We start from the raw sequence: 23,408 nt of genomic DNA, 5'->3' as shown, positions 1-23,408 counted from the left end.
AGTCAATATGGGGGCTGAATGAGGATGAATGACAGAGAGAGTGTGATAAAAGGCGAAAGAGAGTTTGTGTGCAGCGTTCTCTGCTGAGCTCCACACCGGACCTATCATTACCAGATGTCACAGTGAAGGTGGCTGCCAGCTGAATCACTGCTTATTGCCTTAAACTCCAACTCTCTGCCTCTTTCTCTTCTTCTCCTTCCTCCTTTTCTCTCATTGCTCCCGCTCTCTGTCTCCCTTTTCCGCCTCTCTCTCTCCCTCTTTTTTCTTCCTCCCTTCTCCATTTCCAGCTGTTTTTGGAGCACGCAGCAAGAGCGGGGCAAGTTCTCCACCAATTGTTTCAGTCCTGAGAGGAGCTCGGCGGTTGGACCCCTCCCTCCTTCTATCTCTCTCCTCTCTCTCTCCTCTGTCTCTCTTCCTCTCTTGCCCTCTCTCTCTCTCTCTCCTCCCCTTGTTGTGACAGAGCACACCTGCTTGATCTTGGCTACACGCGCTCCGAGTCCAATTACCCCATAGGCCCTCGCAGCCACTTCACAGTCTCATCCCCCCACTCGACTGGATTTTTGGGAGTCAAGCTCATCTCGCCCACTTCTACTCTCTTTGCCTTGCTTGCTGAGAACAGGTAGGTTAATCCTTTAACTCTGAGAGGGGAGAAAACTATGGGTAATAATGGGTGAAGTGAGGTTAGGAATTAGGAGTTAGGTCTCACAAATCTTTAAAGAGGTGGAGAATAGTCTTGAGAGAATGGCTTGGTTTTTGCTGCATTGTGACTTTTTGCATAAATGGACTCATGACAAAATCATTATTCATGATTTAAAAGTCACATTATTTTCTGACGATGTTATTTTATAAAGATACAATTACTGCTTGTGCTTTTTTTGCAGTTACATTTGAGCATATGTCTGTCTTTCTATTAAAGTGGATTTGAGTATGTTTTATTCACTTCTTCATACATTCATGTGTGTTGTGTATATTCCGAATATGTTGCCAGGTCTTGTTCCCACAGCTCTCTTAGCTTTGTGATGAGGGACCTTAATCATTTCCAGTCCAATCTGCATACAGCTCAGTGGAAAGGCTAGGAAGGGGGTGTGGTAGTGCAGTAGATGCTGGTATCTCACTCCTCTGCCAAAAAAAATAATTCTTCTGGCCCATCGTTGGCCCACCTCCAAAGTATCCACCACTGTGTGCCATGCGATGTTTTCAGCAGTTTCTCAGTTTACAATGTTAGTGTTTTAATTTGTTGCTGTTTGTGACAATTGACCAAGTGTTTGGATACTTTTTTTGGATGTAACCCATATGGAAGTGCATTCCTCAAGCTAGTTTTGTGAGTGTGTTAGTTTTATACATGGCAAAGTGAATCAGATTTGTAATGCTTGCATAAAGACAAGGGTTTGAGTGAGGGGAAGTCAGAAAATTTAGATTTTCTACTTTCTACTTTAGTTGTTTGTTTCTTGTTTTTGTCATCATTTGCTAACATCAGTGGAAAAGATTATGATTTGTTGCATTAATTTGTTCCTTTTCTCTCTTTGTTTAGCTTTCTTTCATTCTTTGTTTCTTTCCCTGTGGCGTTTGGGCAGTCTACAAGCAAATGAGGGGGGAAAAAAAGCTGAAACAACAATGAGGATTTCTTTGTGTTGATTCAGCCCATTATTGCTTGTCAAGACTTTGATTTGGAAAAGTTGTTTCTGCTACCTCTCTCACTTTCCATTTGAGCAGTTCATTTGAGACTGCAAGCAGACCATTTTAACCCCAATCTCTTATCTGTCTACTCTGTGGCCCTGTTTCTTCTCAATATGAACCGTCTCTGCCCACCATGGCGCTTGCTGCTGTGTTTTCACAGGAGCAGAACAGGTCCCAAATTGCTAGGGGCAACTTAAAGTGAGAGGCTTTGAAGAGGAGATGAAAAAAAGCTGTACCTGGCAATGCGCAGTGCCATTAATCCCATAATGGTACAGCTTCCTCTATCAAAGAGAGGTCTGAAGGCTTCCAGGCAAGCCACCACACAACTCTCAGCTAACTCATTACATCCTTTTTGCCAGCAGGGAAAAAACCTAAAAAGGCTCAGCTGCACTGAATTGCATTGAAAGGACCAGAGTGAAAATGAACAAAGGAAAAACTGAGACAAACAAAACAGAATATAAAGTGGGATTTAGATTAGAATAGAGGCTAAAAGTGGCAAACACTACACTAAAATACACTCAGAGCAATAAAAGTACTTCAGTTCATACTTTTGAGTTGCGCTGAGCAGATGTTTAACATTTACCAAGAATGAGTGAACGGAAGGTTTGGAGGAGACAAGGCCCAGATTTGCACTCTGGGGCTGCATTTTTTCCATCTGGACTTCAACTTTCTGGGTCAAAAAGAGCAAAAGAACAATGGAATTGAATGGACATCAGCCATGAAGGCTTTTTTCCCCCTTTTGCTCACTGGAATACCAGAAAGTTCCACATGTCATTCTTTCTGGCCAATGTTTTAAGGGTCAGACAGAGAAAGAAAATAACATAAGCTATGGGAGAGTAAGTAAAGTAAGTAAGTAAAGTTTATTCAGTATAGCACCTTTTACAGAGCAAGGTCACAAAGTGCTTCACAACAGTAAAATTATTAAAATACGATCACAAAAACAGTAAAAGAAACAACAATAAAACATAGGCAATAGCACCATAAGAAACAATAAAAGAATCAAACAATAAAAATAAAAACATAAGCAACAACAAACCTTAAAAACACAAGATTACAAGTACTAGACAACACGAGGCAAGACAAAGGCCTGTTTAAATAGGAGAGCTGCTTTTTAAAGGCATCAACAGAGACCGCAGAACATATAGGAAGAGCGTTCCACAGTGTCTGTGCCACCACTTCAAAGGCACGATCACCTTTTGTTTTCAGTCAGGCGCGAGTGACAACCAGTAAGCCCTGCTCAGAAGACCTGAGTGAGCTACTGGTTATGTAAAGGTGAAGGGGTCATATATGTACACAGATGCCTGACCATGCAGGGCTCTATATGTGAAAACAAGAACCTTAAAATGAATCCTGAACCTGATGGGAAGCCAATGTAAAGAAGATAAGATGGATGTATTTGAGTCGACCTGCCTGACCTGGTCAACAGCCTTGCAGCAGCGTTCTGGAGAGAAGCTGGGGAGAGAAGGAAAGAGCACAAAAAGGGAGGAGGAGATGGAAAGAGAAGAAAGGGAGAGAAGGTTGAGCAGTTCGTCCACGTCTGTGCAGCGCAGACTGTTGATAATGGGACTGAGGTTGATGGCAGACCGACAGCTCTTCTCATGGAACAGCTGAAATGTGGTTTAACCACTCGCTGGCTTTCTCATGCTATGGCTCCAAACAACAGGCATGCTTTAAAGACCCTAAAATGATCTTTCAATAATAGCCATGGCTCTGACACTTTTTTCTTTTTTCTGCATAAAGAAATTATATTGATTGTAGTGGTCAAAAGATTGTCTTGGGCAATCTTGAAGCCAGACATTTCCCATGCAGACAGACATGGGAGCATGGACGGCTATTTTCCAGACAAGACTGATTTGGCCTAACTCCTGTTTCAAGAACGTTTTGGCTCTGAAATTGTTTGTTGGCCGTGTCTTTGCATATTTTCAGATACACATGTTCTCACTCACAAAACCCCCCGATATATCAGAAATTTATTGACGACCACCAACTCCTCACACCACTGCCAAAGGAAGAGCTCATAAAATCACACATTTTTTTGCATGGCAGCATTATTATCGATCATGCTTATGTGCCTGAGCATATGTGTTTATGTAACCACGTGGGAGGGGAGCTCACATTAATTTGCTGATGGGTTAAAAGGGCCACACGTGTTTTAAACGTCCTGTGGCCATGTAAATACTTTCCAGTGATTCATTGCTGACAGATGCTCTGCAGAGGCAGACGCAGGCCTGTGGAGAGTTAGAGGGGAGGGGGGAGGTAGCGGACAGGGGTGGAAGGTGGGATGGTAGTTGGTGTCTGCTTTATATTGTTTCCTTCATTGCAACATGATTTGATTTGCTAAAATCAAGACACCATGGTGCATAATATTCAGATCTGTTCCTTTCATGCTGCAGTAGTTGCAGAAGTTCTACGGGTATCTCATTGATTTTCTAAGATCGAAAGTTTCAATGAAAGGCAGTGACAAAGAGGAGAAAGTGGCAAAGCAAAGGAGGGAAAATTACTCTACTCCCTCATGCAAGCTCTGCTTCCTGTCTGGGAATCATTAGTAATACTGGGGCCAGACTTGGGGGAGAGTGGAGGGAGGGAAGAGAGAGATGAGACAAAAGAGGGACACAGGGGAATTGACAAGGATGCCGCCGCCACAGGAAATGTCAACCTCCACCCCTTTTTTCTTGGTCAGACATGGGATGATGAATCCCAGGTTTCAGTTTGTGCTTTTTACTTTTTGATACATCTTTTCTTTAGCTACCATAGTTTCATGTGTAGTACTTACAACAGGCATCTGCTGACCATTCTAAGCCATTTTAAACTCTTCTGAAAGCCTTGGACCATCATTTGTCTCAGTGCAGTGAAATTAACATTTATTTTCCTGATTCACCAATGAATGAAGTTCAGAATGAAATGACTTACATTACATATTAACATAAGAACTTTGATGAACTTTTTAAAATTAAAATTCATCAGATACATCCTTCTCCAGTGAGACACTGTGGGGTGAATGTCTCTCTAACACTGTGTGAAGTTCAGCTTCTTTTTACCCCAGGATGACCTCCTTTTGTTGTCCTTATGCGTCAAATTTTGCATTTGTCTGAAGGTTTTTACAGCAATAGTCATGGTTCTTAAAAGTCTATTAGTATGAAACAAGACTGTGTGCCACATTTGCACTGATTAGTGTCAGTCCACTTCTTGTGAATAAAGCCTGTCCCATTTTCTTGTAAGCTAGCATACAGCCGTACCACAACGTGATACTGGCCATGTTCCCCGAATGAAGCCACACTGAACTGATAAATTATGAAAAGAACTTTGGAGAGAATAATTTATAATGCAAAAAACACAGATGTTTGATTTGACAATTGGTATACCCAAAACCCTAATATTAAAACCACTGTTTTAAAAGGAATGCTATTAGTAAATTATAGGCTGAACATGGTCTGTCTGTAATAATTACTAGAAACAAGTGGAGATACAAACAAAAAACAACTGCAAAAATATATCAAAATTTCTCAAAATTTTAGAAAAAGGTCAGATCATGTTTTCTAAGCTGCAGGGCACTAAATGAAACCTTTTGTAACATCATGGTTTGATTTCCAGCTTGGTGTGATCACTAGGATTCCTCTGTGAAGTGAAAACAATAAGGCGAATACCTTTTAACCCCTTAAAAGCAAGATGCATCTTCTTTGAGGGGATTTAGAAATGCTGATACTGATGATGTAGATTTTACATGGTCAAGTCATGTTCAAGCATGCTCGGCTGGCAGCCCTCTGGGTTTAGCATGGGCGCACATACAAGTGTGTTTGAGGAGCCTGTGTCATCTATTAAATAGATTCTTTAGGTGTGTATATGTGTCTGTGTCTGTATGGAGGTGGGAGCATCTTCTTAGAACAGGCCATCCTGCAGGGCCTGTGGACACATCTGAGCAGACTGGTAATGAAAGAACCGACGCCTGGGGCCCAGCAGGTTGTCTCATGCATTGTCTTCAGAGACTCATCCCAGCTGTGAAAGTTGTGAAAAGCCTTGAATTTCAACTTTTAAAAAAAGATTGCTGTTGACCATAATTCCTTGTTCTGAATTTGGAGTGACCTTCATGTTCACAGACCAATCTTGCTTGACCATGTACCCATTATTTCACCACTCTAATGTTGACACATAGCAATAAATCTCCACAATGTACAGCCCTGCATCTCCAAATCCAAAACCCCCTAACTTAATAATAATAATACCACTTATAGTAGTTTATTCTCCAGCTGTGGTCACAAATTGTTAGTTAATGTCCCAAACAATAATCCCTGAAAATCTCCTTTTTCCTGGTTACATTTCAAAATCTCATCATCAACAACTCCTTGGCCTGATTATGACTCACAAAGTAGCGGTAATTCTTGTCTTTACAGTAATGCTGAAGCCATTAAATGCTCATAGAGCTTAGTTTGAGATGACTCTCTCTTCTTTTTCCCTGTCTGGCTCAAATTAAAAGCTGCTGAAACGTTTATGGACAAAGGTTGATGGATTGATGGCAGGGCACATACAGGGCCATCTGAAATCCTGCACCAAAGCACATATGCATGTATATCTGTTTATGTGCTTGTGGCCATGGGTCAAAGCAGGAAGATAAGGTTCAGCAATCCGCAGTGAAACCTCTGTTATTGTGTGCATTGCTGTTCCTACAGAGCTGGTACACTGACTTTGTAAATAATTCTGAATGTTCCAGCCTGCAAGATGTGCCAGATGAGAGGAGTACACAAGTTGGCAATTAATGTATCATACTACAAGACATGCCCAACCCATCTGGCATCTAACAAACAGATAAAACAAACCATCAAAGGCATCTACAAGCACTAACCCAGGAGTGCTTTACATCTCTAAATCCTAAACGACAGCAGAATGCTGCTGCCAAATCTGCAGACAAGGTTTTCGTTGGATTGAGCTTTCAGCTGCGCTTAGATAAGAGAGCCTGACACAGCCAAGATTGCACAGTCTGTCGAGAAGACTGGAACAACTTGTCCTCTGGATCTACTGTATGTTCAGACCATAGCTCTTTGTTTCAACGCCTCCCGCTACAGTACATACTCTATGTTTCCAAGTGAGACAAAATGGCAGATGTTTTGCATGGAAAACTGCATTTAGACATTAAACATTGCATCACACAATTTCAAGTTCTAAGTGCCGAATTATGAAATCACCCTTTTGAGTGATTTTCAGGTTTTTCCACTTCATAGCAACAGAACAAGAGTAAAAAAGAAACATTAAGAGCCAGAGCTATCCCATCCAACTCAATTCCCTTCTGAATGGAAGTGATTTCAAGCTTGGTCATACTGTATGCAAGCACTGTAGCCGCTGTACAGTGTGTCAAAGTAGTGGCTTTGTGGACAGGGACTATAATTACTGCTTGTGTTGAGAGTCCCTCTAAGCTGTGATCCCTGTGACCTGACATAACCTTAACCTGAATTTACACTACATCAGCACATCTCTATCTCTTGCTTTCTCTCTCATTCTCAAAGACATGCACTGGTGAAAACCTTTGAAAGATTTAAACCTGTGCATTTATTACTTTTACTCAGATACAATATGTGCACATATAGAGGTATACATACAACTTGTGCACTTGTTTTAATACACTTAAAAACACAAACTGTTGTTTTATTCGCACCTAAAAACATGCAAATATGCACTCAAATAACAGGAGGTAAACAAAGACACAGCACATAGGCATCATACACATGCACATAGACCATATAAACCGGCCCAGAGTCACTTTCAGCTCTGGCCAACTGATGGTTTTGGGTTGTTTCATCATCCTGGTCATGATGTTCAGGTCAAGGTCCGCTGCAGACCAGCTGCTCCCAAATCATTTGTTAGCAACTGCGGCTCAAATCCGCCCTTCAATTATTGTGGCACCAAGAGGGAAGGAGCAACTTCTGGCTATATGCATGACAAGCAGATTGCTGGGTCTCTGAGACTCATGTGTGTGTGTGTGCGTGTGTGTGTAAAAGGTCAGGGAGTCTGTGTGGATCTCTGAGAGAGAGTGTGTCAACTGGATTGTGGTTGTGTTTAGAAATAGAAGACTGCACAAGGCAGCAGGATTCTCCCTGTGACTCCAATAGTACAGTAGATACAGGCTCCTCCATTATATTTTTGACGCACACCAATGATACAGTACTTTAATGGAAAACAAATAATCACTGTGATTCATTACTTTTGAATAGAAAATGTAGTACAATGGTATACAGTGGCAGCCATGAAATTTCCCCTGTGTATTACTGTAAAAGCTAATGCAGATGTTACTTATACAGCAACCAACATTTCTTTCTTTCTCTGTTGCAAATTACATAGGCACATTTTAGTATGGTATCCAGAACATTTCCAGAAGGAAAACAAATCCTTTAACAATGAACCAACAGCAAAATATTGGTACACTGTGTGCTTATAGTACAGTGATTCTTAAACAGGTAAGGTAGGTAGGTCTCCAGTTGCAGGGGGTAGGTGGAAAAATTGTGGAGTAGCTCAACTGATTTGAAAAAAAAAAAGTGATTAAAAATAAATCCACATAGTCACCTGTAACATCTAAACACTACACTCGCGACTGAGAGTGTGTGCAAACTACTCGTTAGTCAGTGCAAAAAAGCTGTTCAAATACTTCGCTAAAAGTAATGATAAATGGTTTGAATACCTAAAGGTAATGGATAAATGGTTTAAACATCCAGCTTCTGCCACTCCAACTGGTAATTATGCAAACTTGACCAAACTGACCTAAATATTGCAGTCCAATTGTGTAAAAACAGTATTGTAACAATATTCTCTTTTTTATGATTAATAGTGTTAAATTCCAGTTTAAAATTGCTTGAACATATTTGAAGCATGACAGTATTGATGAAGGGATACCTGAGTTCATCTGAGCTGCTGTACGAGCTGAGCTTGCCGGTACATCAGAAAAAAATCTTGCAAACCACAGTTAGAAACAGGATTGCCAGAATTACATTTTTCAGACCAAAGTATCAGTACTTTTGGAATAGGTCTTTTTTGTTTGCCTTGTTTTTTGTTAGTATTCCTTAGTAACATAATCATTAGGAACCCCCACGGCTTGTCCCTTCTGACAAAGTAATAAGGCTCTATCACCTTTCACCTTCTGCCTAAAACTGACCAGTTAAATAGTTTATTTGACCAACCTCACTAAATTCTTACACCCAAGTGCTTAGCTTCTAGCCCTCCACCTCTCACCTTCGCCCCTTGGCCTCTCCGGACTTCAATCAATCTCTTGTTTTGTCTTTCTCACACTGTCGTTCTCTCTTGATTCCTTTGATTCACTGCCACAGTGAAAATCTGTTTTCTCCCTTCTCTTTGCCTACTTTCCTTCTGAATATTACAGTGAATCAGAAACAGACAGTTAAACAGAGTATAGCTGTTTTAAAAACTAATCATAGACAGACTATTTTGAAAGTGTATCCACCCAAACCTTTGAACTGTGTCCTCTCATCCTCCAGGCTCCCTGCTAGCAGCACCATGAGGTCAGCCTGTCTCTCTCTGCTCCTGGTCACAGCCTGCTGGGCTCTGCCCTTCCGCCAATCAGGCTTCCTAGACTTCATGATGGAAGATGAGGTGGGATCAGGTTTGCCTGAAGAGACTCCAGATTTAGGCTCCCATCCCATGCCTGATGGACCCAAGTGCCCTTTCAGATGCCAGTGCCACCTACGCGTGATCCAGTGCTCTGACCTCGGTAAGACAAGACCTCCCACTGATGGGTCATATAGTTGTGTATAATCCTGCATACATTCTCAATGTGTGTGAGATTCTTTTCAGCATACAAAGAAACAGGTGGCAGTATCCTGTGTGATGCATAAAGCCCCAGTTTTTAAGATAAATGTGTATCAAACTACTCACACACACCTACACCAGTATTTATGAATGGAAGAATAGCTACTGTACTGTAATATATTGATGCATATTTTATAATTTTTACCTGAATATATTAGGACTAGAACTCAGCCATTATTTTCTTGATTAATTAATCATTTTGCCTGTCCAACCACCAGTCCAAAACTCAAAGATATTCAGTTTCACAATGATGTACGAGAGAAAAGCAACAAATCCACATTTTTGAGAAACTGGAAAGGCTGATTGTTATAATACACAAGAGATTCTGGACCCAAAGCATGAAAGAAGGCGTTAAAGTGGTTGGTCTTTGGATTATTGTACAAACAAGTTGAAAGAGTAACCAGGTGTGTGGAGGGAAGCTCCCTGAAGCGAGGATGATTCCCAGGCTGAGGCAGGCAGTCTGTGAGCACAGCTAGATTGAGCGAGGACAGCATACATAAATGTGTTTTTAATTTTGAGAAACACAACTTCAAAACCAGTAAAGATTATTAGTCATCTTGCTCATTCGTACTGATGCTACATGTAGCCCATAATCTCTAAAATGAATCAGTGTGACTTGATTTTTAATTGTAATGTTCAGACTAAATGTAACAAGCTTCTTGTTTACATCCATTTTCTTCGTCCACTCCTCCATTTGGTTTTCTGGCCTGGATTCCAAACAAATGAGCTCACTTTGATGGATCAGATGCTGAGGTCGGATGGGTGTCTGCAGCAGTTTAAATGTACTTTTATGTGAAATTACTGGTTTTTAAGAGCTGAAAAAGACAATGACTTCACAAGCTCAGCCGTCTCCACTGTCCATGCAAACCCACAGGGTCAGTTGAGGGATATATTATGTCCTCCAGAGAACATGATACCATTGCTGATACCTTAAATGCTCACAGATGCTGTGTGCCATATTTCGCTTCCTGTAACAAATACATTATTTGCCTTTTCTGGGCAAATTGTTTGTGGAGATTACAGGTTAGTCTGGGCATAGGAAAGTCCTGAACAAATCCTAGTTTTAACAAGCTGAAATGTTCCAAAACTTGTTTCTCAATCTAAAGCTTACTCACCATGTTTGAAAGATTACAATTACTTTGTCTTCTTTTTAATTCAGCACAGTCACAACAATTTACTCAATTGTCATTTTAGGTGTTTGGAGCTTATCCAGTCTGTTTGTCTAATCTGATGTATAGCATATACAACAGCTTTGAGTCATCTCACAAACTTTGTCATGGAAAAGTCCCTGACCTCAAATTTTTTTGTATATTGCTTAAAAGTGCTTTGCTACGCAATTGGGTTTGATTGGGTTTTTTGGCTCTGCTTTTGTTTGGAAAGGAAGTGGCGCGAGCTTCAAGGAGACAGATGAAGGAGAGGGGGAGTGACACAGATGGACAAACTGGGAGGATAAAATTAAAAAAGGAGTAGACTGACATAACCAGCTCATAACCACTTTGGTTTAGTAAGCTTAAGAGGTTCAGGGTTGAGACGGTGAAATGAAAGAGCGTTTACAGATTCAGGGCAACAAAAAAAGTGTAAAAGAAAGCGTAAGCAAAGCATGCAGACAGACAGGCAAGTGGCTCAACAGTCATAGCAACAGACAGACAGTCAGAGCGACAGACAGGCATTCAGAGCAACAGACAGTTGGAGATAGTGATGTTCAGGAAAAGGTCGGTTCCATTACATCAGTCCTCCAGCCGGGGCCCCAGTCAGCAGCAGCACTTTCCCCGGAGACACAGCTCCATGGCTGAATTCTCAACTCCTGCATCAGCACTGTTGGGCCCAAGCCTCCATCTGTTCCCCAGACCTGCTGGCATGAGCGCAAACACACACTCCCACATTTAGACACACACAGGATTAAAACTTTTATGTATATATTTGGACACACACACACAGGCCTGGGCAAGACTGAGGAGTCTGCTCACCATCCCGAAGCACCTTGTTGCTTTTGTAGCTGTGGATTTTTCTCTGTGAGTTTGCAGCTGGCAGGATGACAGCTAAAACATTCAGGAGAGAAAATTTTGCCTAGGGTTCAAATGAGTTGTGATTATATTTGCAAACTCTGTTAGAAAGAGGTTTTACCGATCCATAGACTGACACAACAGCCTTTTGTTCTTGGTTACAAGTATTAAGCTTTACCCAATCGCACAATCAGCAGCTTCTCTAATTAAAAATGTATCTTTCAAGCTGTGTAATGTGTGGTGTGTGTGTAGGTGTACATCTTACCACACTTCTGCATACCAAAAAAATCCAAATTTACTCAATTCCCATGAACCAGTCACGCCTTTGCTGATACAGCCAGATAAACTTGTATTTCCCGGCCACAGCACCAGACAAGGAGAGGACATTACATAAACACTGTCATTAATGCTTGGAAGTGCTGAACATGAGTCCAGTCCAAAGCAATCATATGCTTGATATCGCAATCACTTTGCTTTAAAATGGAGTGATTAATAGTGACTAAAATAGCGGAGGCGAGGCTTAATGTCCTATTTTTCTTGTTCATTTCCTGCAAAGTTGCTGTCAGCTGAAAAGTGAGATGCTGACCGAAGCATGACATTCAAATTATTTATATGTACTAGTCAGTTCCAGTTAGAGTCATCATCGCACTGATTTTTATTACAGCGCTAATAATTTTGTTTTATGTGACGTCAAGTATTTGTCTGAAAAGCTGTAGTGTTGCAGTAACTGGATGTCACTTGACGCATCAAAAGATGACTTTGTTTGTACAAGACTGCTGTTTACAATGCTAGAAAATGTCTTTTAAAAGGGCATTCCAGCTATTTAGTTTTGCACAAGTTGCTTGCAAGAAAAAAAAAATATTCAAAATTGAAGCAGCAAAGGCTGAGATAGTCTGACTTTTAGAGAAGACCATAAAAAAGAATGTGTGTGCAAGTACTGTATAGAGGTACCGGTATACAGTGTGGTGCTGTAATGATGGCGGTGACCACAAACAGCTGTGATGGTTTGTGGGTCATCCACTGCCGAGTTGGAAAAGCTGACAGAAAAGTAAGCCTAGCTGGAAGTAATGTTTGGATGAGCCGAAGAGAAGTCGTCACAAACTTTTAGGACAAACTGTGTCCAGACATACGTATGTGGACTGGAGATAGAGTTTAAGCCTCTTTGTTAAACAGGTTATTCCACACCTCTTCCACTGAAATGTAAACTGCCCATTATGAATGGATTTTTTGTGTTACTACGGACAAAGAGCATAACTCCCAGCTGCCTTCACTCAATTTTTTAAAAACTGTCCACTCAACCAAACAGTCTTTCACTACAGATGCCATTTTCTGTGTTACGTCCACGATGACGTGCCATGATGAAGTCCAAGCAAAACGATTTAGCGTGAGCTCAGTGTCCAGGTATGCAGTCGCTTACTTAGTCCAAAGGAAATTTGTTTTAAGGTCCATTTCCCCCATGTGTGCCTCAGAGCACATCAAACTGTTATTTGGTCCCTTTGGAATGTCACCGTAAAACCCATTCTGCTCTAAGTTCCTATCATTGAGACTTTATGATGTATGCTACATTGACAAAGCAGACAAAACAGACAGCGTGTCACTACTGTAAACTCGGTTGCTCTCTCCTACTAATCTATGTTTGATTCTCTGTCTCTTTGCATGTGTGCAGTCTGTAACAGTTCTTAAAAGCTTAAAGCCCCTGAAAACTTGGTTTCTAAATAAGCAACAATCAAAGTTTGAGTTCAGAAAAAAACATCCTTAGTTACTATTCACTAAGAGTTTAACACTCAGTCTGCGTAATCAGGCCTGTGCGGCATGGTTTAATCAGACTTGACGGACAGTGCTAGCAGCATAAACAAACAACCAAACAGTTGTCATCATATTTTGATTTAGATGTTGCTAAACCCTTCCCACTTCAAACTAATGACAAAAGCAAGGACAAAAACACAGATACGACAATCTCTCAAGTGAAATTAACGAAACTGTTCCAACTTTGGCAGGATATGTTGTGTTCATTGCGTAAAGTAAGAAACTGTATGTTATATAATATATTTTCAGGGCCTTTAACTACAATAGACCTACTCTAACCATGGTCATGGAGACGAATAGGTAACCATTTTGTGTCCATTTCCTGTTGAGTTCAGTGTGTGGTTAACCTCGCATCACCACCCCATCTCAAACTCAATTTTCCATCATCCATCATTCTGATGGATTTATTGCATGTGTATACTTCGAACCCTCATACCCTACATCTAATTAAACAATGTCTCATAAAATTCAGGTCTGAAGGCAGTTCCTGGGGACATCCCAGACGACACCACCCTGCTGGACCTGCAGAACAACAAGATCACTGAGATCAAGGAGAATGACTTCAAGAACCTCAAAGGACTGCATGTAAGAGACATTTTACTTCCATGTGTACATCTTCATGTCTGTGTATTATTCCTAACGTTATGCAATGTGTTCTTATGTAACCGTATCACTGTGAACCCTTGAAGATCTCCGTGGGGAAACATTTTGTTTTTAAGTGATTAATTCATTGTCGGGTCGTGCCTAATTCGTTCCCCACTCATTCCTTAGCAACTACTTACAATTTTGTGTACCATAACTAATGCATTACTAATTACTAATGACAAAAGCAATTTAGTATAAAACATGGACCACACTTCACCTCCCATCCCAAAACTCTATTCATCTTCCTCCATATATCCACCCATACTCTTTTCCTCCCACCTTTACCATCACCTTAACACCCAAGTCACCAGGTACATGGAAACTATTCACCCGTAAGGCCTTACACCCTCACACCTTCAAACTCCTGTAGCTTTTTTGCTTGCAATAAATACCTCTATCTGACAGCCAGAGCTGTTTCCACTGTAATGTAACTGGCCTCTTAAGGAAATGGACCACATACCTCACATTGCCTTGCGTGTGCTTACATGAGAGTGGAAAAGCAGGAGTGAGATTCCTCTGAAAATGCATTGGGGATAACTCCAGAGTGGACTTGAACTTGGCCCTCCATCTTGACAGCACATGGACCGGGTTGGAGTATCTAACAGCTGCTGAGCTCAAAATGTCTTGTTTTTGTAGAATCTCAACTGGAAAGTACAGATTTTTTACTGTATCATGGTGCATTTGTAGCAGTGAATGTTTCTGAGTGGAAGAAAAAACAGTCAAAACAGTCAAAGCCACTAAGGTGAAAAATTTCAAATAAAGTTTAACTTCCATAATAATAGAACTTTAAACACTGATGTGAATTTGAACAAGAACAGAGTGCTATAAAAATGCCAGACTGAATTCCTTGAATTCATCTTTTGATGCAGTGTTTCCACTACCCCAAAGTGTTGTGGAGATAGTGGTAAAAACTCCACTACACCATGCAGAAAGAATAAAAAATAGTATTTAACAATACTACCTCATCTCCCTGGCATTTTTCCTTATAGGCTCTGATCCTGGTGAACAACAAAATCACTATCATCCACGCCAAGGCCCTCAGCCCTCTGACCAAGCTGCAGCGTCTCTATTTGTCTAAGAACATGCTAAAGGACATGCCCGCCAACATGCCCAAGAGCCTGCAGGAGCTGCGCATCCACGAGAACGAGATCACCAAGATCAAAAAGGCCTCCTTCCAGGGCATGTCCCATGTCATCGTCATGGGTATGAAAATAAAAACACTTTCTGATTTGTTTAAAAATGCAGATATTTATTTGGAGGCATGACAGTGGATGGTACATATTTTCTGTGCCAAGTTTTCTGGTAATATCATGACAAACAAGGTTCCTCTCTTCGGAATGATATTAAATATTCAATTTAAACATCTGCACTTGTCAATGCCTCTGAAGATGCAACCTGCTTTTGGAAAATAGGTAAAACAAGCTTTAGATTTTTTTCTGTATGGCTGTTTTCTGTTGGCATTGATATGTGATGAATGAGGTCACAGATGGGGCTACATACATTACTTGCTGCATTTCTACCTTTGCACTTTCATGGGAAGAGCTATTACAGTGCAGATAAACATGTAAAGATTCTCTTTAAGCCTGTATAATGTTGATCAAAGTGCTACAGAAATAAGTTGAGGATTATTTGAGAATTTATTGAAATATACACCTCTGCATATACTCAGTAGAGCTCCAAATTTTTCAGGGCAAACAATAGACCCACTGGAATGTGTGAAAATAAGTGTTTGCAAACTATACGCAAGTCACACTGGTGCACTTCAACAGCTGAAACAAACTGTGGCCTTCAGTAAACATTTTATCCAGTTATTTTATCCAGTCATTTAATTTATTGTTCAAGTACGTACTGGCGTGTGAATGGTAAATTTGATAGATTTTTGTTTGGAAAGAAAGGAAAGTTTGCTTCTTGGCATTTCACTGTTGCGACAAGATTTACACATCACAGTCTGGAAGTGATGAGACTGCTACAGACTGTGGTAGCCTGTTAATGCATGATTACACCGCACATGTTTTGTTTTGGGGGTTTTTCACAAAAGACCCACAGATTATTTGTCCTCTATCCTCCTTCCCGTCCTTTTGCTCCACTTGTCACGTTGACAACTCATCTCCGACTTCCTGTTCCACAAATTAAAAAGTGTCATTCTGTTATTGCTCAACTAAAGCTCAGAGTGTGGATTCAATCACTTAAAATGCAATGATATGAGAATTATGATCCATGACAAATCAGGGAATCTGGCATAGAGAAAGGCTGCTTTGCAAAAACAAGCTATTCTCTTTGTTTACTCATGACTCAGCTCTATGTTCCCGTAACACACCAGGAGAGGAATTAACTTCATAGACGTGATCCATTACTGCTGTTCGCTCTTTCTTTCTCTTCTTTCTTTCTGTGCTCTCAATTGTGAGCTTTCATTCATTTTTTTCAGAACTCGGGTCCAACCCTCTGAAGAGCGCAGGAATCGATGCCGGTGCTTTTGCTGACCTGAAAAGGGTCTCTTACATTCGGATTGCAGACACTAACATCACAGAGATCCCCAAAGGTAAAGCTCTGATCTATTTCCACAAATAATTCCTAAATAAGGGCATTTGGCTTAATCCAAGTCTTATCCAGTCAGGCTCAGCCAAAAACAACCATCTTCTCTCAAAAGAATGCATGCTTGGATTTAAGTCTACAGTGAAACAATGGGCTCGATGTGAAAAAACACACAAACTGTACTGCATAGTAATTCAAAACTCAGGGTGGGAACATGTCTAGTAAAATGATACATCCATGAATAAGGATCCTTTGGAAACAACCACTCCTTGATAGTTGATCTGCACTTGAGGTGAAATTTAATGTTGCAAATTAACGGTTTCTATGTGAAAGTGGCTTTATAATGTCATATAAGCTTCTAAGGTAGATGTTAGTTAAATTATCTCTTTGGTCATGGTGGTAATCCTTGTCTTGTGGGTTGCCAGGTCTGCCCAGCTCTCTGTCTGAGCTCCACCTGGATGGAAACAAGATCACCAAGGTGACGGCTGACAACCTCAAGGGCCTGAAGAACCTGGCCAAGTAATAAGAATTATGATTTTTGTTAACCGTATCATTTCTTTTTTGACTTTAAGATTTAAAGCAAGACTATGTAACTATTGTTGAACAGCAGCCACTGTGGCCACAAATGGCAATTACATATATAATTGTGCATTGAATTTCCCTTAATTTCCTGAATCATGTCTCTTTGTGACATACAGTGCGTTTACTTCTTTGTTCTATAGTCATGAATGTTTATCTGAGCCACGTATCACCAGTAGAGATCCATAAAGTCATTAAATTGACTGAATAATGTCAGTTACACAGCTCTATATCAAGTTTGCTAACATTAGCCACAGCAAGCTACTGATCCAGACCAAGTATAATTGTAGCAAAAAAAATAACCTGTATTGAATTCAGCAAGGTGCATTTTATTACTTATAAATTCAGCTTTTTATTTGTAAGAGGAAGTTTGTGTTATTTCAACTTCAATAATGTCACTTACACAGCTGTACTGTATCTATCTAAAGCTTGCTAACATTAGTCACCATAGGTTACTGGTCATTCCAGTCTAAGTAAGGTTGTAGTGGCAAAACCCCTGAGTGTATTTAGCAAGTTGCGCTTTATTGCTGCTTAGATTTTCATTTGTAAGTCGAAGATTGCTTATTTCATCTCTCAAAAGTTACACAGTCTGGCTTTAAAACTCCTCTTTGGAAACATGACAACATGCATTTCTTATTCTGTAAATGTTATATCACAGTTTTTCATGCTATCTCATGTTTTCATTCTTTAGCTTTACTTGGAACTTGGCTAGTTCTGCTATTACCGCTTCTATGATTTACTGTATAACAAAACCTAAGACCTAAATAGTAGTTTTTGAATAATGAAAATAACTGGTTTGCTCATAAAATTTGGATACACTGTGTTTATAAGATCACTGCTCAGATTGTGCCAAAGATGGCATACCAAACTAGAACAAAGAGGGCTTTGATGCAGCATGATTAGAGTATGCTGGAGAGGATATGAGCAATGGATCATTTTTATTTCCATTTGCTTATAATTCTGAAATTGGGAAAGTGATAGCTTCAATGTCAGGTGTAGATTCTTTTCAGTATCCTCATTTCCTCATGCTCATCACTATATTATTAGCTAATGATAATTTTGGCTGCCAGAAACAAACATTGATGTCACTATTTTGGTTTCTCCACTCATGCCATTTGTGCTCTTGTGTTCCTTTTTCTTCTACATATTTGCACATTTCCATGTTTCATCTACTTGCTGCTTTTTCCTGCAGGCTGGGTCTGAGCTTCAATGAGATCAGCTCTGTGGAAAATGGCACAATGGCTAACGTCCCCCACCTGCGAGAGCTGCACCTCAACAACAACGCTCTGACCAGTGTTCCTCCTGGCCTGTCCGACCACAAGTACATCCAGGTACATACTGGTTTGATTAATGTTATAATTGCAGTACTTGTACATCTCAGTGTTATTAATCTAGGTTTGAAAACACAACAGGATCACAGGAAGATTGTTTTTGTAACCATTTAGTTCCAGCAAATTAACTCTGCTTTAGCATTACAGTTATGTTTCTCATTTTCTTACAATGTGATCACACACAGCTCATTTTCTCTGACAGAAACCATACTGGAAAAGTTTACTTATGCTGCATATTTGCATTTGCTTTGTTTAGGTTCACACTACCCAATTACAAGTCAACCCAGGCATCCATAATACAATTCACATGGATCCATTTAGTTTGTTTATTGAGTAAAGTGTTGGTAGCCTGTCATACTATAATGTTACAGATTTAAGCAGTAGGGGGGAGTGTAAACAGACCTGATTCCAGGCCTTTTAACTTTAGTTTGCCTTCAGTTTATTACATCATTTCATTAGGCTTCTCAAGCCTGAGTAGCTGTTGCATCAATCCCATCCCCATAAAAACCTTTTTGAGGTAATTTCCTGTTGTTGGTTGGGATTATATATTCACTCCTCATGAACCGCAGCACTGAACACCTGTCAGCCATCTTTTAGCTGTTATTTTGTGAGCACCCAAATTTTAATGGCATTGTTCTCAGCAGCCACAACAAACCAAACTATGGAAAGAAATGACCCAGAGTTTGGAGAAATGGCTCCCAACAAGGTGTTGTGCACAGTTCATGCAACACCCAGTATCCCAGTACAGATTGGGACACTGCAGTAGTAGTAACATGGCATACCAAAATACAGAGGGTTTAAATATGAATGTGGGAATACTTTAATATAACAACCAACACTTTCAAATTTGGGATGTTTTATATGAAAACAAAATAATACAAAAACTACAACATCACAGTTATAGTATTAGAGGGTCAAGCCTCCTCTAAGAGACTACAATGTGGTTCTACTGAAAGCAGGTACTCAGTAGGGTTTTTATTTTTGGAACTACATACCCAGAGGGACTTAATGAGGTGCTTCGTTTTTCACGTTTTTGTGATGTTTTTTATATTTGTAGCTCTTTTTGTTCTTTGTCTTCTGTCCTTTGCATGTTCCATTGCATATTATGGCAAGTGTAATTCGTTATGACCTTTTCTCCATGTATAGCTGGGTGTTTTTGGAATCTGTAATTAGCATTATATTGTCTGTCCCAGTGAGTCTGTAGCACTTCCCTCCTTTTGTTCTTATTTCTAGGATCCTTCTCATCCCCCTCAGTGCTGCATGACGAGGGCTACTCTGCTCAAAACACACTGCACAGCTTCATGATTGTTTTTAGCCACTCTTGTGTTCATATATGCTTTTTATATGCTTCTGTTTTTTATACGCATCTATAGTCATGCTTGTTCTCAAGCATCAAGGTGCATCAACTCCTTGTTATTTTGGAGTATGATCATGCAGGATGTCCTCTTCCCACTGTTTTTAGTTAAACAGAGAGAGAGAGAGAAAACGCTTTCTTGAGCTGTTATTATTCACTTGGTGACTTATTATTACCTTCTTTATCTGCTTTATTTTGGAAAAACTAAATTATCGCAGTGCACGTCCCACTCAGTGACCGAAGGTTGTCATTATTTAAATCCTTTCTCTAGGTGGTCTACCTCCATGTCAACAAGATTGCTGCTGTGGGAACAGGGGATTTCTGTCCTCCTGGCCTCAACAGCAAGAAGGCCATGTACTCTGGCATCAGCCTGTTCAGCAACCCTGTGCCTTACTGGGAAGTTCAGCCAATCACCTTCCGCTGCGTCTTCGACCGCTCTGCCATTCAGCTTGGCAACTACAGGAAGAAGTAGAGTGTCCCGCGCACCTCTAAGAGGAAGTGTGTGTTTGTAAATGAGTGTGTGAAAGTTTTGTAAGCGTGTGTGTTTGACCACAGCCCCACAACACTGACCCCTACCAACACTGCCTCCCCACAAATGATGATGTCATTAATCCATGCACTCATTTCAAAACTTTAGTGGACATGGACCTCAAACACAACATATCATATTCATTATTTAGCTTCAAGGTTGGTGCAACAGTAGTACACACAGCTTACAGCAAACACCAGCATACTATGGTGATGCTCTCACACATAGCACATCATTCATAGAAGCAGTTAAGCAAGCATTAACATTGCAAATATGTTCTCAGAAACATGCTGTAACATATTTTTGTGCATAATATGTGCAATTCATTCAGTGGACAAATTGAAATTCCGAAGTGATCCCTAACCAAAAAGATTTGAAATCTCACTCAGTGGAAAATGTTATAAATCCCAGTTTGATAAACTTTCTCGACCTTTAGCAATTGTATGAATTATAAGAGAGCTGGCCTGTAGAGCAGGCAGCAAAAGGTTCACTTGTGTTTTACAATACCTTTAACAACTGGTATACTAGAATGTACTAGATATTACCTGTGTACTAGGAATAGCATTCAGAGTGTAACATTACCACGCTGCACTCTGTGAAAGAACTCTGAGTTTCTATTTGTATTGTACTCAATTCAAGTAGAGATAAAAGCAACCGTGACTTCTGTCACATTGTGATTTCTTGTGCTTACTTCAGTGTTGATTTAGTTTCTGGGTGTTTTTTCTTTATCACATTTCATCCCTTGTTCCTCTCCTAGTGTATTTTGTTCCATCCATAAAAAATAAGGTGAAAATAGCTTCTAAAAAATGTAGAATAAACCATATATGTTTTAAACAGAAGCCATTCCCAAAGATTTATATGCATGCTCTTATTTTTTTCCTTTCAACTTGAACCTGGTGCTTTCTGGAATTTCTTGTTGATGTGTGTATGTATTTCTCTCCATGTTTCCTTGTCCTTTATTTCCTTTTTTAAGAGTCAAGAAAAATTGGAGGGTGTATGTGGACTGGCATGCCCACTGCAACCATGTTAGTGTGAATGTTGTATGTATAGACGCTGTATATAAATGCTGTATAAAAACCTCTCATTGCTTAAAGGCACAAGCACTTACCATAGCTCAGACTTAATATATCAGCTACAAAGGTGTTCTTCTTTTTTTCCGGAGCAGGGGCTCCAGCTAAGGTGTCCTAAACAAAATAAAAATACTAATGGAAAAAGTAGCTGTTTTTGATGGATGTAATGACCAGAACTTGCATTTTTATCAATAATGTGCATGGAGATTTGTCACTGAATGGTACTGCAATAACTACAGCACAAATACGAAGAGAGCAGCGGCTTCCTGGCGAACAAGGTCAAGAGGAGGCACAGGTAAAATGTACAGAGAAACAGGTGAGACACTTTCACCAATACGTATACACAACAAACACACACATAAGGTGAAAGTGCTTCAAGCACATATTAATGATAGTAAACCTTGACAAAGGCTTGAAATGTTCAATAAGGTTACCTTGGTTGACTCAATCAAAGATAATTAAATGTTTAGAAAATGTGCTATTTTATGGGATATTGGCGCATATTTTATGGTAAAGACCCAAACAACATTTCTTTCCACATTTCAACAGATATTTCATAAGGTTTCTGCCAAGCTGACGACTGCTTTTTGAAATACAAACATACTTCTGGCTTCAAACACATTTTGGCCTCAAGGCACTTTAAAAAGTCATCAGTTAGTTTCACTTTTATTAGACACTTTATCCAGTTTCTGTCATCTGGTAACAATAAGTCACATTACAGATGTTACAACACACCATCGAGACTGTACTCCTATCAGAGAGTAAATATGGGTCGTATTCTTGTACGTCCAATGTCACCAACAAAATTACAGCATGGGGGCCATTCATCAAGTTCATTCAGTCAGTATATGAAATTCATGGAGCCGCAAGTATCAGTCTTGTAGGAATAGGTGTGTCTTAGCTACTTCTTTGCCTTTATTTAAAACAGCATTGTAAATTAAATCAATGACAGTGTCCTGATATCGCAAACTACACTGAAACTAAACATTTTTAACAGTTCATTTAATCCCACTGAGCCTTTGAGAATTATTTTTGATTGAAAAAATTAATTATATTACCAATGGGTGACATACAGAACTTGTTCCAAGTGCAGTTTAACCATCTATTTTCTGTATTCCCTCCACGCTGGAGCCATTCCCAGAATGTACTGGCCAAGAGTCTGGGTACACTCCATCACAAGATGTACTGTATACATTTACAGGACATATATGCATCTATATATACAAACAGACAGACAACGCATTCAGTTTAGAGTCTCCAGTCCACCATGTCAATGGTTTGTGGGAGGAAACGTGAGCCCCTGAGGAAATCAAATTGATACAGGGAGAACATGCAAACTCCACACAGGTCAGCAGTTTCGATAATAGACTTTCTTGTTGTGGGGAGACAATGTGAATCACTGAGCCATCGTACCAACTCATCCACGTCCTATGGTGAGTGAAAACAGTTGGGTGGAGGGTCTAAAGAAAGTTAAAAAAACAAACTTATGGTAGATTACTTCACTTCTAGCTACATCTGCAGCCTCTAACTTATATTGATGGGTTTTGTGGACTGAGGTAAAAAAATATTTGCACAAGGACCATTTCTGGCCTCTGAGCCACCAGTTATTTATAATCCCTCAGTCATTTACGAGACTGTAATGGAAATAATTAGGTTAAAGAAATGGAACTCCCTTGAGACATGTAGCCATTGAGACTCCTGGCACTGGAAGCAGGTAGTACAGTGTCTAATGATCAATGCTCCTAAGAATCTAGTTTTTCTCACTTTGTGCATTCACCAATTCTTTCATTATATTGTATAGTGTGGAGTCTCAGAAATGACAAATGTCAATAACATGCTATCTGATTAATCAAAATAAGTGAATACATAGGAGTAAATTTTTGTTTTATTTACCCCTAGAAAGCTAAAGCTGAAATACAATACCAGTATTTTTCTGCACTATCTTTGACTAGCTCTTTTTATTTTCTAACTCCTTGCTTTTCCTTTCTTTGGTCCCACCACATGATTAATATCTATGACAAGTTTTTCCTTTTTTTAATTTTCCTCACAACTGTTTTCTCTTTTTAATTGGGCTGT

At 39.9% G+C, this 23,408-nt stretch overlaps 1 protein-coding gene across 1 annotated transcript; it reads left to right on the top strand.

Moving 5' to 3' along the window:
* On the top strand, positions 1–21,479 carry dcn (decorin). The gene is made up of 8 exons (XM_044186745.1): positions 1–619; positions 9,153–9,385; positions 13,765–13,877; positions 14,927–15,140; positions 16,363–16,476; positions 16,895–16,988; positions 18,241–18,379; positions 20,005–21,479. The coding sequence occupies exons 2-8, from the start codon at positions 9,172–9,174 to the stop codon at positions 20,203–20,205; spliced, it is 1,089 nt and encodes a 362-aa protein (XP_044042680.1). The 5' UTR covers positions 1–619; positions 9,153–9,171; the 3' UTR covers positions 20,206–21,479.
* The last annotated feature ends 1,929 nt before the right edge of the window (positions 21,480–23,408 follow it).

The sequence above is a fragment of the Siniperca chuatsi genome, linkage group LG23 (genome assembly GCF_020085105.1).
Source record: "Siniperca chuatsi isolate FFG_IHB_CAS linkage group LG23, ASM2008510v1, whole genome shotgun sequence".
Classification (NCBI taxonomy): domain Eukaryota; kingdom Metazoa; phylum Chordata; class Actinopteri; order Centrarchiformes; family Sinipercidae; genus Siniperca; species Siniperca chuatsi.
The sequence above is the reverse complement of the archived record's forward strand: the minus strand, read 5'-3'. Positions and strand labels throughout refer to the sequence as shown.